The sequence below is a fragment of the Bombina bombina genome, chromosome 9, assembly GCF_027579735.1.
Source record: "Bombina bombina isolate aBomBom1 chromosome 9, aBomBom1.pri, whole genome shotgun sequence".
In the NCBI taxonomy this organism is placed as follows: Eukaryota; Metazoa; Chordata; class Amphibia; order Anura; family Bombinatoridae; genus Bombina; species Bombina bombina.
This window is the reverse complement of record NC_069507.1, coordinates 210,874,862-210,891,346: the sequence shown is the minus strand read 5'-3', so window position 1 is coordinate 210,891,346 and position 16,485 is coordinate 210,874,862. Positions and strand designations below refer to the sequence as shown.

The window sequence follows — 16,485 nt, the reverse complement described above, 5'->3', positions numbered from 1 at the left end:
ACATTTATTTATCTGTAATTAACCGGACATGAAAGTCAAAATTAAACTTTTTATGGTTCAGAGAGAGCATATAATTGTACTTCTTATCAAATTTACTTTGTTCTCTTTGTATCCTTTGCCAAAAAGCATGCCTAAATAGGTTTGGGAACAGCAATGCACTACTGGGACCTAGCTGCTGATTCCTGACTACACACATATGCCTCTTGTCATTGGCTCGCCAGATGTGCTCAGTTAGTTCCCAGTTGTGCATTGTTGCTCTGGAGCTGACTTTAACTATGTGTTTAACCCCTTTTGTGGCAGTTAAACATACATATAACATGTAGATAAATACAATGAATAATGCAATAATAAAATGATCAAACACATTACAGCATTTACAGTCTCTTCTGCCGTGTGTGCGTTTATACCAAATGTAGAATTCTCTGTGCACTCCAGAAGTGGATCCGACCATCAGCGGCTGCAGCAAGACCCTGACTAATCTTCCCATATCTTTTTGGGCACTGGCACCAGCAGTACTGCAGGACAGGCTAATCTCAGCATTTTTATTATATAGAATGCATAGAAGAAACATAGTAAGAGTTTATTAATTAAATATAAACTGCTGTAGAGATATAAGGCTGTTAATTTACTTTTATGTCTCTTTAAATATTTTATATAAATACAATTGCTAGTTTAGTTAGGTTCGGGCAGATGGGGACTTTACCAGTGCAGAAATCAAAGCTGACAGCTCAGGAGTCTGTTTAAAGGGATGTGAAACAGTGCTCCTTTAGTAAACAAAGATATGATAAAACATAAAAAGAACCAGATTGTGTTAAAAACAGCAAACTACTAACTTGTTTTATTGCAAAATTCTCAGTGTAGTTGTTGCCTTTAGTGAAATCAGGGAGCTACCATTACAAAACTTAAGTTCTACTGTCACGTGATTTTTGCAACAAATGTCCTCTAGTCTAGTGAGCTCTGGCAAGAAACTGAATAGAGCTTATGCTTATGTATTCTAGTGCTTGTGTCTATTAGTGTCTTTAAAGGAAAAACTTCTTCTTTAGTATTCCTGTAGAGGCCACAGTCCCCTTGTGGGGCTATGACAGCGAGCAATGGAACCTGCACAAATAAAGTTACCTTGTAATTAATATATCACATGTGTCTGCAAGTGCAGTGTACTATAAAAAACACATGTATGTCTGGGCAACGAGGACTTGTACCCGTTACCGGGAAATATAAGCAATGCAACTATTTCTATATCAGAGTAATAATGAGCAATACTAAAGAAATAATTTCACTGCATATTAGATTAACAGTATTTTGTAGGCATTATAAAGCCCTGCATTTAAACCAATTGCATGGCTATTTTGGGTTGACCAATTATGTGAAGCCCAAAAAACACAACCCACATTTGCCCCTCTAGCAGGGAAACAGCATATACATTAACTGTTTGTTCTGAAAGGCAAAACATAGGGCGCCACATAGCGTATTATGTGCACACAAAACAATCATTCTTCCAAATACCCCCAAAGGTATTGTACTCATATATCCCAAAACACCAAAAATGGTGTCTGTGCACAAACTGATTCACCTAAGTTGTACAGTAAATTCCCTCATGACTTGCAGCAAACAAATTGTAGAAAACTTCCACAAAACTCATATATATATAAGTTCCAAACAATGTGCACTCCTGAATCTCAGTCCGACAGCCTTGGGTGCTACTAAACAGTAGATAGAGAGCCAAAGAGAAGAGCACTCCAAAGGTCTTGTATAATATAGTCACCTTTAATGTGAACGTTTTCGAGTCAAAACGACCCGTCTATTGTATGTCTGAGGACGGGTCGTTTTGACTCGAAAACGTTCACATTAAAGGTGACTATATTATACAAGACCTTTGGAGTGCTCTTCTCTTTCTCTCTCTCTCTCTCTATCTCTCTCTCTCTCTCTCTATAACATTTGTTTTATTAAAGAATTGTTAAAACATGCACACAACAAATAAAAGCTTCACAACACGTTTCTTGGCCCTTATATCAGGTGTCTTCAGACATGAATAACAAACATAGTTAAAAGGGATCATTCATACTCTTTTTGGCTTGAAACATCATTACCCTCATTCTAGGTGCATTAACTACATTTGCCACCAATATAGACTGGAACTCAAAAATTGAGTGCAATCAATACTGCTTTTATTTTTGCACTTATATTACAAGTTGAAAGTAATATTTTAGCACCAAAGAGAAAACCTAGGGCACACTTTGATTTTATATTTATTATGTATAAATATGAGCAAAATGTCTGGAAAACATAAATTGGGTATAATTTGTGATTCCAAGTAATAGACAAACATAAGGTTACTAGAAGATAAAGTAAAGAACATGGTTGAAGAACTAATCATTGAAGTTTCTGTATTCCATCGTTGTTGATATTTTAATTGGTGAACTTACCAGTTAACAGTAACAACTAATATCAAAGTCACCCTGACAGATTATTTTCTAACATCCTGCTGCTATTACATTTTTTTATAAAGCAAACCTTGTCTTTTATGTCCTTCAAAAGAAGGTCTAGATAGAAAGGATAAACTTCTACAAAATGCTCATCAGTTACCATGACAACACACCAGTTGACATAGCACAGTTTTACCATTCTAAGCTGTTACTTCTTTGCTTGTTGAGGTTAAAGCAAAAGTAAACTGTATTGGGACAACATTATATGATTAGAAAAGTAAACATGATTTTAAGCTTCAAAATCAGCTACTGTCCAGTGAAAAACAAAATTGATTAATAACTAAAAAGAAATGAGACTAAATATATTTATTTATAATAAATTTATTTTGTACAAATTGCTATAAGTTTACTTTGCTTTAGCTGCGTTCCCTTTTCTGACCCCTTGACATGGAGGTTTCAGCTGCGCTGGATTCTTAAACAGAGTGCTGCCATATTGGAGCAGGTACACATGGGCCTTCTCCAACCCACTTTCTGGATCTCTCATGAACCACCAAATCCCTGATGAGGTCTTGATGAAGTGCTCTCTCGCAATAAGCAGCACTTGCAATGAGAGCTCTGTATTGTGCATTGTAAGAATAAGCGCCCATTACAGCTGGCAGAGAAAGCCAGGTACCTTGTCAGCAAAGCCGCTCATCAGGAATCCCAAAAGAGTGCAGATGAGGGATTGTGTGTATCTGCACTCCAATATCGCAGCTTTCTATGTAAGAATCCAGTGTAGCTGAAACTGGAAGTCATGTCAGTCAGGAGCAGCATATGCACACATCAAGCAATTACCAGCCATGTACTGCTCAGGTCCAGCACAGCCTGTGACATGAAACCCAAAATTGCTCTTTCATTAATCAAATAGAGCATACAATTTTAAACAACTTTCCAATTTATTTCTATTATCTAAAATTTGCTTCGTTCACTTGGAATCCTTTGTTGAAAAATACCTAGGTAGGCTCATGAGCTGGTAGCTAGCTGCTGATAGGTTACTGCACATATATACCTGTTATCATTGGCTTACCAATGTATTCAGCTAGCTCCAAATAGTGCATTGCTGCTCCTTCAATAAAGGATACAAAGAGAATGAAGCAAAATTGATAACAGAAGTAGAATGGAAAGTTGTTTAAAATTGTATACTGAATAATAAAAGACATTTTTTGTGTTTCGTGTCCCTTTAACTAGAGGGTCAATAATAATCCTTTAGAGATGTATCTACAAAAATCCCCAAAGACTTTAATGGTGGTTTTCTGTTGAAAAACATTAGGTAAATTTTTCAAAAGGATTAAAATGGACCCCTAGGTGTTAACCCCTTTACACAGGCATTACTGTGCTGTAGCATATCAGTCTGATCCTCTGAACGAGAGAAATAGCAAAACCCCAGACGTACGTTTCGACCTATTGTGGGCCGAAAAAGGAAAGTTCTTCTCTGTGAAAGGCACATGTTGAGCAAAGAGAGGCTGCTTCTTGAGTGGCAACTAGCCATAGAACAAGCTATTATGCTATTGTTCGTTCCCAGGTTGAGCGCTTCTCTCTTTTTATTTATACCTACCTAGGTATCTCTACAACAAAGAATACCATAGTAACAAAGTAAATATTATAATAGCAGTAAATTGGAAACATTTTAAAACTGTATGCTCTGTCTAAATCACAAAAGAAAATGTGGGGGTTTAATATCCATTTAAACTAGTATTTAGCCTGCCTACTAAGAATGCAGGAATTTAGCTCAAACAACATTTTTCTTAAGCCTGCAGTATATTTTTATTTAAAGGGATACTAAATCCAAATGTTTTCTTTCATTATTCAGATAGAGCAAGACATTTTAAGCAACTTTCTAATTTACTCCAATTATCAATTTTTCTTTGTCCTCTTGCTATCTTTATTTGAAAAACCGGAATCTAAGCTAAGGAGCCGGACCATTTTTGTTCAGCACCCTGGACAGTGCTTGCTGTTCAGTGGCTACATTTAGCCACCAATCAGCAAGTGCAATCAAGGTTTTGAACCAAAAATGGGCCGACTTCAAAGCTTTACATTTTTGCTTTTTAACTAAAGATAGCAAGGGAACAAAGAAAAATTGATAATAGGAGTAAATTAGAAAGTTGCTTAAACTTGCATGCTCTATCTGAATCATATAAAAAGAAAAAAAATGGGTTTACTATCCCTTTAATTAACCCTTTGAGTGCTAATGATGGCTCTGAGCCGTCACAGAGTTTCCCACTCTGGTGCTAATGATGGCTCAGAGCCGTCACTAGCACTCTCCCACCTTGAGGGAGATCTGGGGCCTCCCAACCGCTCCTACCCCTACCCGTGCCTTTAGAGTGACAGGCATCGCCGGGGCTTCCCATTTTGCGTGGTGACGTCACGCGCAATAACATGATGACGTCACTGCGCAACTTTATTTATACTTAACAATGTTAAGTATAGGAGCAGGGGGCATGATGCTTAGAAGCCTGTATCTCAGGCATCTAAGCAGCTACAGACCCACAAGACCCACCGTTGGAAAGGTAATCGTCTTTTATTATTCTAAAAATTAAACATTTATGTAGGAAACCATGAATTTACTTTATTTAAATCAAGTCTTACTGCTAGTGATTTAAATCAAATCCACTCTGATTTAAATGCAAAAAATGTATACTTGGAATAACAAAACATAGGGGATGCTGGCCCCCAACAGTTGTCTGTCTGCTCAAACTGTTAACAAAACGCGTTTCAGAGTTACACCCCTTCCTCTGGTAATACGCGCTTTGTTACGGTTTGGCCAGACAGATGATTGGGAGACATAATTCTCTATGGGTTTTACACTGTTTTACTTTTTTTGTAAAATAGCTGCATTTATAGCTATATGTAATCTTATTTTTATTTTTTTATAATTACCTTCTCTTTTTATAGAGATATGTTTTTTGTTTTTTTTTGAGAACTAGATTTCAGTGTCTCTAACAATGCTGAGGCACTAACTGTTTTTCTTAATATTTAGCCAGAGCTTTACCTTGACTCAGTTAAAAAGGCGCATTTCTCTGTCTTTTTCAGATTAGCGGTTCCCTGGGGTACGGCTTGAAGGCCAAGAGTTTGCCATTGATTCAACTCTTTCAGATCTTCCTGCTGGATTCTTTTTTTTAGCATCTCAAACTGCTTCCTTTGTTCTTCATTTTCCCATTCTTCAGACATTTCCAAGCTGGAGTCCAACAGGTCATTGAGCTGCAGTTTTTCAACAGGCAGCCTATCTACAGAATGGGAAAGAACAGAAAGTGTACACACAAACAGCGTGCTAAGCAAACATGCTAAGCTCTCCCCTTTATTGTTGTAGAGTTTTGTTTACAAATAGTTCCTTTACCTTTATTTTTGTCATTTGAAATAAAAATAGCAGTGATACCTGAGAGATCTGTCACTAAATAGCAGTGATACCTTTGAGAGCTGTCACTAAATACCAGTGATACCTGAGAGATCTGTCACTAAATAGCAGCGATACCTGAGAGATCTGTCACTAAATAGCAGCGATACCTGAGAGAGCTGTCACTAAATAGCAGCGATACCTGAGAGATCTGTCACTAAATAGCAGTGATACCTGAGAGATCTGTCACTAAATAGCAGCGATACCCGAGTGATCTGTCACTAAATAGCAGTGATACCTGAGTGATCTGTCACTAAATAGCAGTGATACCTGAGAGAGCTGTCACTAAATAGCAGCGATACCTGAGAGAGCTGTCACTAAATAGCAGTGATACCTGAGAGATCTGTGACTAAATAGCAGTGATACCTGAGAGATCTGTCACTAAATAGCAGCGATACCTGAGAGATCTGTCACTAAATAGCAGCAATACCTGAGAGAGCTGTCACTAAATAGCAGTGATACCTGAGAGATCTATCACTAAATAGCAGTGATACCTGAGAGATCTGTCACTAAATAGCAGTGATACCTGAGAGATCTGTCACTAAATAGCAGTGATACCTGAGAGATCTGTCACTAAATAGCAGCGATACCTGAGAGATCTGTCACTAAATAGCAGCGATACCTGAGAGATCTGTCACTAAATAGCAGCGATACCTGAGAGATCTGTCACTAAATAGCAGTGATACCTGAGAGATCTGTCACTAAATAGCAGTGATACCTGAGAGATCTGTCACTAAATAGCAGTGATACCTGAGAGATCTGTTACTAAATAGCAGTGATACCTGAGAGATCTGTCACTAAATAGCAGCGATACCTGAGAGATCTGTCACTAAATAGCAGCGATACCTGAGAGATCTGTCACTAAATAGCAGCGATACCTGAGAGATCTGTTACTAAATAGCAGTGATACCTGAGAGATCTGTTACTAAATAGCAGTGATACCTGAGAGATCTGTTACTAAATAGCAGCGATACCTGAGAGATCTGTTACTAAATAGCAGTGATACCTGAGAGATCTGTTACTAAATAGCAGTGATACCTGAGAGATCTGTCACTAAATAGCAGTGATACCTGAGAGATCTGTTACTAAATAGCAGTGATACCTGAGAGATCTGTCACTAAATAGCAGTGATACCTGAGAGATCTGTCACTAAATAGCAGTGATACCTGAGAGAGCTGTCACTAAATAGCAGTGATACCCGAGAGAGCTGTCACTAAATAGCAGTGATACCTGAGAGATCTGTCACTAAATAGCAGTGATACCTGAGAGATCTGTCACTAAATAGCAGTGATACCTGAGAGATCTGTCACTAAATAGCAGCGATACCTGAGAGAGCTGTCACTAAATAGCAGTGATAGTGTTTGCACAATGTATAACATAGTTAAAAGCATTCTTGTAAAACTACTGCCATATACTGCTCCAGACACATACACACTCCTAAGCCTAATAGCCAACTTTTCAACAAAGAATAAAAAAGAACAAAGTAAATGAGATAATAGAGGTAAACCCGAAAGATTTTTAAAAATGGTACACTCCATCTAAATGTTAGTCCAGACATCCAAAAAGGAAAAACATTCATATACTGTTCAATCATACTCAATACATGGAAACCTGAGTTTAATGTAAACTTACCTGCTTCAGAGGATTCAGAACCTACTTGATTCTCTCGTCTAGCATTTTTGAGAAAGGATAAAATGGACTCAAGCCCATTCTGAACAATATTCTTTGGAGGAAATTCAAGAGGACAATGTCTGAGATTCAGAGCTTTAAGAGTGGTCAGGTCCCCTACAGTAAGAGACGTGGTCCAGTAATTATAATTACATTTGTATAAAGACAATAGAATACAACTAATATCACATAATGTCTAAAATGTATATATGAAAGTCATATGTGCTGAGCAGACTGATACAGGATAAACAAATGTAAATAGGTACAGGGTGTGTATCGGGTAAAAACACAGTAGTAACAGTATGAAGGCACTAATGTAGAAATGAAATGTAATTGTGAGGGTTAATCTTCATGACGGTGTATTTAAAGATGTTTAAGTTTGGAGAGAGCCTGAATCAACACTGAAGAAAATACCAAGTATAGTGGCAAAAGAAGAATTCTGGAAGAGAGATGATATTTTAGTGTATTTAAATATGACAACAGAAGTCTAGGGGTCATTTGTTTCTTTAATACATAAGTACTAGTGTTATAGTTCTTTAACCCTAACTGCCACCTCCAACCACCACAATAGAACTAAACTGTAACCCACTCTGAGTGCTATTGGCTGAAACACTACAACAATTAACCCTAACTGTTACTGAACCATCCACTCAACACGATCCCCCAAATGCAACAAAAATAAGTATGTGCAAAATTTGTTATTCGGATATTCGTTTGTCAAACACATTCCAAATATGGCTGCAGGTAGCAGCATTCGGCTATTTTTAGCAACAGATGTATTAGTGTTCAAGTGCAATCTGTGCAAATTCAGATTGTTGTGTGTTGTACTGCTAGGGGAATTGGTGTGATGCAGCTTGGGAAATGACAACTCCTTAAAAGGTATATGAAACCCAACAATTTTATTTTGCAAATTCAGGCAGAGCATACTATTTTAAAAAGTTTCCAATTTACTCCTATTATCAAATCTGCTTCTTTACTATTATATAGTAATATTATATATTGTGTTGAATAGATACCTAGGTAGGCATCTGGAAGACAACGAGGCAGAAATAATGCTGCCATCTAATGCCTTGCAAATGGATAACATTCTAGCAGAACTGCTGCCGTATAGTGCTCCAGAAATGGGCTGGCTCCTAATAATACATCCCTGCTTTTTAACAAAAGATACCAAGAGAATGAAGAAAATGTATAATAGAAGAAAATTAGAATTTAAAAAAAAAAAAAAAAAAAATCACATGGTCTGTCTGAATCTTGGAAGAAAATGTTTGGGTTTTATGTCCCTTTAAAGCTTGGAATGTGGTGGTTGATGTCCATAGATTTGTAATTCAGCTACAAAAAAAGAAATACAAATATTATGGTGTCATTCTTCGTGTATTATGCACCTGGAATGTTCTAAGGCAGATTTACCTGTTTTCTTATTTGCAGTATCTGTAGCTTTGATAACAATTAGTAATCTAAAAAACAATAAAACCTCTCCTTTTTGGTAATGTGTTCTACCTGCAAAGACCAAACAGAGCTCCTGGAACTTTATTTATTTAACATCTACAAGGATTGCTTGCATGCGAGTAGGGTGTTAGATTTCCCCCCTCCCACTTTTCTCGCTCCTATTCCATCTTCTTCTGTGTGTGATATCCTAAGTTTAGCTTTTTACGTGTGTCGGGTTAGCATGCGAGTGGAAACAGTTTAATTTCAACTTATAATATGAGGAGCGCAAAAAGCTTACTTCTAGCGCAGCTAACGCTCGAGTGGGAGCCTTAACTAGCGCTCCTCTTGTAACCTAGCTCTTAGTTGGCAGCTTGTCTCAATACAACATTTGCAGGGTTTTGTTCCTGCTTTGTGCGCTTTAACATATCTTATTACTCAGACTAAAAACTCTGTTTCTCTTGTAAGGTGTATCCAGTCCACGGATTCATCCATTACTTGTGGGATATTCTCCTTCCCAACAGGAAGCTGCAAGAGGATCACCCACAGCAGAGCTGTCTATATAGCTCCTCCTCTAACTGCCACTCCCAGTCATTCTCTTGCAGCTCTCGACAAGGGAAGTAGCTAGAGAGATGTGGTGCATTAATGTAGTTTATCTTCAATCAAAAGTTTATTATTTTCAAATGGTACCAGAGTTGTACTATTTTAGCCTCAGGCAGAAAGTTGAAGAAGAGTCTGCTGAGATTTTTGATGATCTTAGCGGTTTGTAACTAAGATCCACTGCTGTTCTCACACATAACTGAAGAGATGGGTAACTTCAGCTGGGGGAATAGCGTGCAGGATTACCTGCTCTGAGGTATGTGCAGTTTTAAATTTTTCTAGAGATGATAAGCTAGAAAATGCTGACAGTGCCTGATTTATTTAAGGTAAGCCTGATTACAGTGATTTAATAACGACTGGTATCATGCTTGCTGTAAAGGGTAATATTTTTGTTATTTACTCTCATTACTGAACAGATATAACGTTTGATTGATGTATATAAACGTTTTTTTACAAATGGTGATAAAACTTTATTCTGGGGCCCAGTTTTTCCACATGGCTGACTAGATTTTGCCTAGGGATAGTTTTTTAAGGCCCTCTCACTGTGAGTACATGTTGGGATGGGCCTATTTTCGCGCCTTAATTGCGCACTAGTTTTGCAGCTTGAGACATCCAGCTTCCCTGAAGGAGTTCCCTGAACATATAGGACCTCTCTAAAGGGTTTTTGTGCCTTCCAAAGTCGTTGTATGGGCAGGTAGGAGCCACAGTAGAGCTGTGGCAGTTGGTTGTGACTGTTTAAAAACGGTTATATCATTTTTTTGATCCGGTTTTGAAACTAAGGGGTTAATCATCCATTTGCAAGTGGGTGCAATGCTATTTCAGTGTATTATACACACTGTAAAAATTTCGTAAAAATTACTGCTTTTTTCACTGTTTTGCAGTTTCTGTGATTGTGTTTTTTCTCTTAAAGGCACAGTACCGTTTTTATTTTTTGCTTGTTCACAGTTATTAAAGTGTTTTCCAAGCTTGCTGGTCTCATTACTAGTCTGTTTAAACATGTCTGACATAGAGGAAACTCATTGTTCATTATGTTTAGAAGCCATTGTGGAACCCCCTCTTAGAATGTGTACCAAATGCACTGATTTTACTATAGATTACAAAGACCATATTCTGGCTTTAAAAAATTTATCACCAGAAGAAATTGACAAGGGCGAAGTTATGCCGCCTAACGCTCCCCACGTGTCAGAACCTATAACTCCCGCTCAGGGGACGCCAAGTACATCTAGCGCGCCCATTGCGTATACCTTGCAAGACATGGCAGCAGTTATGAATCATACCCTTACAGAGGTATTATCTAAACTGCCAGGATTGCAAGGAAAGCGAGACAGCTCTGGGACTAGAATAAATACAGAGCTCTCTGACGCTTTAGTGGCTATGTCTGCTACACCCTCACAATGTACTGAAGCTGAAGCAGGGGAGCTTCAATCTGTGGGTGATTTTTCTGATTCAGGGAAGATACTTCAACCTGATTCTGATATGTCTACATTTAAATTTAAGCTTGAGCACCTACGCATATTGCTCAGGGAGGTTTTAGCAACTCTGGACGACTGTGACGCTATTGTAGTCCCAGAGAAATTATGTAGATTGGATAAATACTATGCAGTACCTACTTACACTGATGTTTTTCCAATCCCTAAGAGGTTTTCTGAAATTATTACTAAGGAATGGGATAGACCAGGTGTACCGTTCTCTCCCCTCCTGTTTTTAAAAAGATGTTTCCTATAGACGCCGCTACACGGGACTTGTGGCAGACGGTCCCTAAGGTGGAGGGAGCAGTTTCTACTCTAGCTAAGCGTACCACTATCCCTGTCGAGGACAGTTGTGCTTTTCTAGATCCAATGGACAAAAAATTAGAGGGTTACCTTAAGAAAATTTTTATTCAACAAGGATTTATTCTCCAGCCTCTTGCATGCATTGCCCCAGTCACTGCTGCTGCGGCTTTCTGGTTTGAGTCTCTAGAGGAGGCTCTACAGGTTGAAACCCTGTTGGAAGATATTTTTGACAAGCTTAGGGCCCTTAAGCTAGCCAATTCATTTGTTTCTGATGCTGTTGTTCATTTAACCAAGCTAATGGCTAAAAATTCAGGTTTTGCTATTCAGGCGCGTAGGGCGCTATGGCTTAAATCCTGGTCAGCTGACGTGACTTCAAAGTCTAAACTTCTCAACATTCCCTTCAAAGGACAGACCCTATTCGGGCCTGGACTGAAGGAGATCATTTCTGACATCACTGGAGGAAAAGGTCACGCCCTTCCTCAAGACAGGTCCAACAAATTAAGGACCAAACAGTCTAGTTTTCGGCCCTTTCGAAACTTCAAGAGTGGCGCAGCTTCAACTTCCTCTAACACAAAGCAAGAGGGAACTTTTGCCCAGTCTAAGCCGGTCTGGAGACCTAACCAGGCTTGGAACAAGGGGAAACAGGCCAAAAAGCCAGCTGCTGCCTCTAAGACAGCATGAAGGAGCAGCCCCCGATCCGGAAACGGATCTAGTAGGGGGCAGACTCTCTCTCTTCGCCCAGGCTTGGACAAGAGATGTCCAGGGGTTATCTTCTGGAATTCAAAACCTCTCCCCCAAAAGGGAGATTTAATCTCTCACATTTATCTGTAAACCAGATAAAGAGAGAGGCATTCTTACATTGTGTTCGAGACCTCCTAGTTATGGGAGTGATCCACCCAGTTCCAAAGGAGGAACTGGGGCAGGGCTTCTATTCAAATCTGTTTGTGGTTCCCAAGAAAGAGGGAACATTCAGACCAATCTTAGATCTCAAGATCTTAAACAAATTTCTCAGAGTCCCATCCTTCAAGATGGAGACTATTCGAACCATCCTTCCTATGATCCAGGAGGGTCAATATATAACTACCGTAGACTTAAAGGATGCTTATCTTCACATCCCGATACACAAAGATCATCATTGTTTTCTCAGGTTTGTCTTTCTAGACAGGCACTACCAGTTTGTGGCTCTTCCCTTCGGGTTGGCCACGGCACCAAGAATCTTTACCAAGGTTCTAGGGTCCCTCCAAGCAGTCCTAAGGCCGCGGGGTATAGCAGTAGCCCCTTACTTAGACGACATTCTAATACAGGCGGGGACTTTTCAAATCACAAGGTCCCATACGGACATTGTTCTGGCATTTCTGAAGTCCCATGGGTGGAAGGTGAACGAAGGAAAGAGTTCTCTATCACCTCTAACAAGAGTTTCATTCCTAAGGACTCCGATAGATTCGGTAGAAATGAAGATTTACCTAACGAAGGCCAGATTGTCAAAACTTCTAGACTCTTGCCGTGTTCTTTATTTCACTTCTCGTCCTTCAGTGGCTCAGTGTATGGAAGTAATCGGTTTAATGGTAGCGGCAATGGACATAGTACCGTTTGCCCGCCTACATCTCAGACCGCTGCAACTTTGCATGCTCAGTCAGGGAATGGGGATTACACAGATTTGTCCCCTCTACTAAATCTGGATCAAGAAACCAGGGATTCTCTTCTTTGGTGGCTATGTCAGGTCCATCTGTCCAAAGGGATGAGCTTCCGCAGGCCAGATTGGACTATAGTAACAACAGATGCCAGCCTTCTGGGCTGGGGTGCAGTCTGGAACTCCCTGAAGGCTCAGGGCTCGTGGACTCAGGAGGAGGCACTCCTTCCGATAAACATTCTGGAACTAAGAGCGATTTTCAATGCTCTTCAGGCGTGGCCTCAGCTAGCTGGGGTCAGGTTCATCAGATTTCAGTCGGACAATATCACGACTGTAGCCTACATCAACCATCAGGGAGGAACAAGGAGTTCCCTAGCAATGATGGAGGTTTCAAAGATAATTCTATGGGCAGAGGTTCACTCTTGCCATCTAACAGCTATCCATATCCCAGGTGTCGAGAACTGGGAGGCGGATTTTCTAAGTCGGCAGACTTTTCATCCGGGAGAATGGGAACTCCATCCGGAGGTATTTGCTCAGTTGATTCAACTTTGGGGCAAACCAGAAGTGGATCTCATGGCGTCTCGGCAGAACGCCAAGCTTCCTTGTTACGGGACCAGGTCCAGGGACCCCAAGGCAACGCTGATAGATGCTCTAGCAGCGCCTTGGTCCTTCAACCTGGCTTATGTGTTTCCACCGTTTCCTCTGCTCCCTCGTCTGATTGCCAAGATCAGGCAGGAGAGAGCTTCGGTGATTTTGATAGCGCCTGTGTGGCCACGCAGGACTTGGTATGCAGACCTGGTGGACATGTCATCCTGTCCACCATGGACCCTGCCGCTGAGGCAGGACCTTCTACTTCAGGGTCCTTTCAAGCATCCAAACCTAATTTCTCTGCGTCTGACTGCTTGGAGATTGAACACTTGATTTTATCAAAGCGTGGTTTCTCTGAAACGGTCATTGATACCTTAATTCAGGCTCGAAAGCCGGTTACCAGGAAAATCTATCATAAGATATGGTGTAAATATCTTCATTGGTGCGAATCCAAGGGTTACTCATGGAGTAAGGTCGGGATTCCTAGAATATTATCTTTTCTCCAAGAAGGATTGGAGAAGGGATTGTTGGCTAGTTCCTTAAAGGGACAGATTTCTGCTCTGTCTATTCTTTTGCACAAGCGTCTGGCTAATACTCCAGACGTTCAGGCGTTTTGTCAGGCTTTAGTTCGAATCAAGCCTGTGTTTAAACCTGTTGCTCCGCCATGGAGTCTAAATTTAGTTCTTAAAGTTCTTCAAGGGGTTCCGTTTGAACCTTTGCATTCCATAGATATCAAGCTGTTGTCTTGGAAAGTACTGTTTTTGGTAGCTATCTCCTCGGCTCGACGAGTTTCGGAGTTATCGGCTTTACAATGTGATTCTCCTTATCTCATTTTCCATGCTGATAAGATAGTGTTGCGTACCAAACCTGGGTTTCTTCCTAAGGTGGTATCTAATAAGAATATCAATCAGGAGATTGTTGTTCCTTCACTATGTCCTAATCCTTCTTCAAAGAAGGAACGTCTATTACACAATCTTGATGTGGCCCATGCTTTAAAATTCTATTTACAAGCCACTAAAGATTTTTGTCAAACATCTGCTTTGTTTGTGGTTTACTCTGGACAGAGGAGAGGCCAAAAGGCTTCGGCAACTTCTCTTTCTTTTTGGTTAAGAAGCATAATCCGCTTTGCTTACGAGACTGCTGGCCAGCAGCCTCCTGAGAGAATTACAGCTCATTCCACTAGAGCAATAGCTTCCACATGGTCTTTTAAAAATGAGGCTTCTGTTGAACAGATTTGTAAGGCGGCGACTTGGTCTTCGCTTCATACCTTTTCTAAATTCTACAAATTTGATACTTTTGCTTCTTCGGAGGCTGTTTTTGGGAGAAAGGTCTTACAGGCAGTGGTGCCCTCCGTTTAAGCGCCTGCCTTGTCCCTCCCTTCATCCATGTCCTATAGCTTTGGTATTGGTATCCCACAAGTAATGGATGAATCCGTGGACTGGATACACCTTACAAGAGAAAACAACATTTATGCTTACCTGATAAATTTATTTCTCTTGTGGTGTATCCAGTCCACGGCCCGCCCTGTCATTTTAAGGCAGGTGTTATTTATTTTTTAAACTACAGTCACCACTGCACCCTATAGTTTCTCCTTTCTCTTGATTGTCTTCGGTCGAATGACTGGGAGTGGCAGTTAGGGGAGGAGCTATATAGACAGCTCTGCTGTGGGTGATCCTCTTGCAGCTTCCTGTTGGGAAGGAGAATATCCCACAAGTAATGGATGAATCCGTGGACTGGATACACCACAAGAGAAATAAATTTATCAGGTAAGCATAAATTTTGTTTTATGTCATAACACAATCAATAAAATGTAAGAGGAAAATGGATCCAGAAATACTGTTCAATAGGGCCAGCCAGTAGGGAAATACAACAAGATCAAAGTCACATGATTTAGTATAACCTCATGCCTCCATGTGCGGTATAAAAGTGGTCTTGATAGGCATGGGGTGCAATTGAATGGGGCACTACAGTACCCTGGTTCATGCACAAACATTATTTAATGTGTGCTAGTGGAGGCTGCATGCAGTGTAGAGATAGAACGTTTCATCCATGTCTTGTCTTCAGCTGGATAACTTCTCATTAAACCACTGAGATTAGAAAGTGCCTAGCCCCACAAGCTTTAGAGACATCAATATCCAACCCAGACAACTACTGCTGCATTACAGCTTCAACAAGCTTAAAGGAAAATTAAACATTTAAAGTACATCTTATAGGTAAAGTGCACATCTTAAAATAAGAACCGTTACAAAAATCTGGAAAAGGGTAATCATTTTTCTGTGATTGCATTTTAATTAAAGGGATAGTATACACTAATTTTATTTTAACTCTGTGTAATAGACACTACTTTCGGTAACTCTGCAAATCTATTTCTGCAGTGCCCCACTCATGGGGCATGCAGAAATAGAGCCATCTCGCTATTTTGAGCGAGATGTCGGCAGAGAGAAACCCAGGACTGCAGTGATGTACAGGGTATGTCGCTGGTCCTTAAGGACATAACGACCAGCGTCGTACAGGGGAAGACACTGGTCGTTAAGGGGTTAAACTGAGTAGGGAAATAAGGAAATTTTGAGGTAAAATATCTTCCTTTTTACATAGAGAAGTTCAGGTGATATTTCTAGTCAGGTTTCTACAGCTATACTGCATCACTTTCAAGTGTTTCAACGAGTTTTTTTAAACCCTAAGATAACATCCCATTAAAACAAAAAAGATATGTTTACTAGAATTATTTTGAAACAATTTTTGTCCTCATTTTCTTTCAGTAATGGAAGAAAATACAATGTAACTGTTACAGAATGAACTAATTTTAGACAGCCGTCTATAAGTAAAGTTATATGTAGAGAAACACAATTGTCAAAATGCATTACCAAACATTCATGCTCAGCAGCTTAGAAAATGGCTGCAATTAATCTCAACTGCTAAACACATATAGCAAGCAGGGGGAAAACGCTGCCA

At 39.8% G+C, this 16,485-nt stretch overlaps 1 protein-coding gene across 1 annotated transcript in view; it reads right to left on the bottom strand.

The window, feature by feature from the left end:
• Positions 1–16,485, bottom strand: part of LRRC27 (leucine rich repeat containing 27) — a 106,929-nt gene that overhangs the window by 78,671 nt on the left and 11,773 nt on the right. Inside the window, exons 5-6 of the mRNA XM_053692593.1 lie at positions 7,486–7,638; positions 5,452–5,686 (exon numbers count right to left, since the gene is read on the bottom strand). Coding sequence (XP_053548568.1) covers positions 5,452–5,686; positions 7,486–7,638 — 388 coding nt within the window. The remainder of the gene's footprint in view (positions 1–5,451; positions 5,687–7,485; positions 7,639–16,485) is intronic.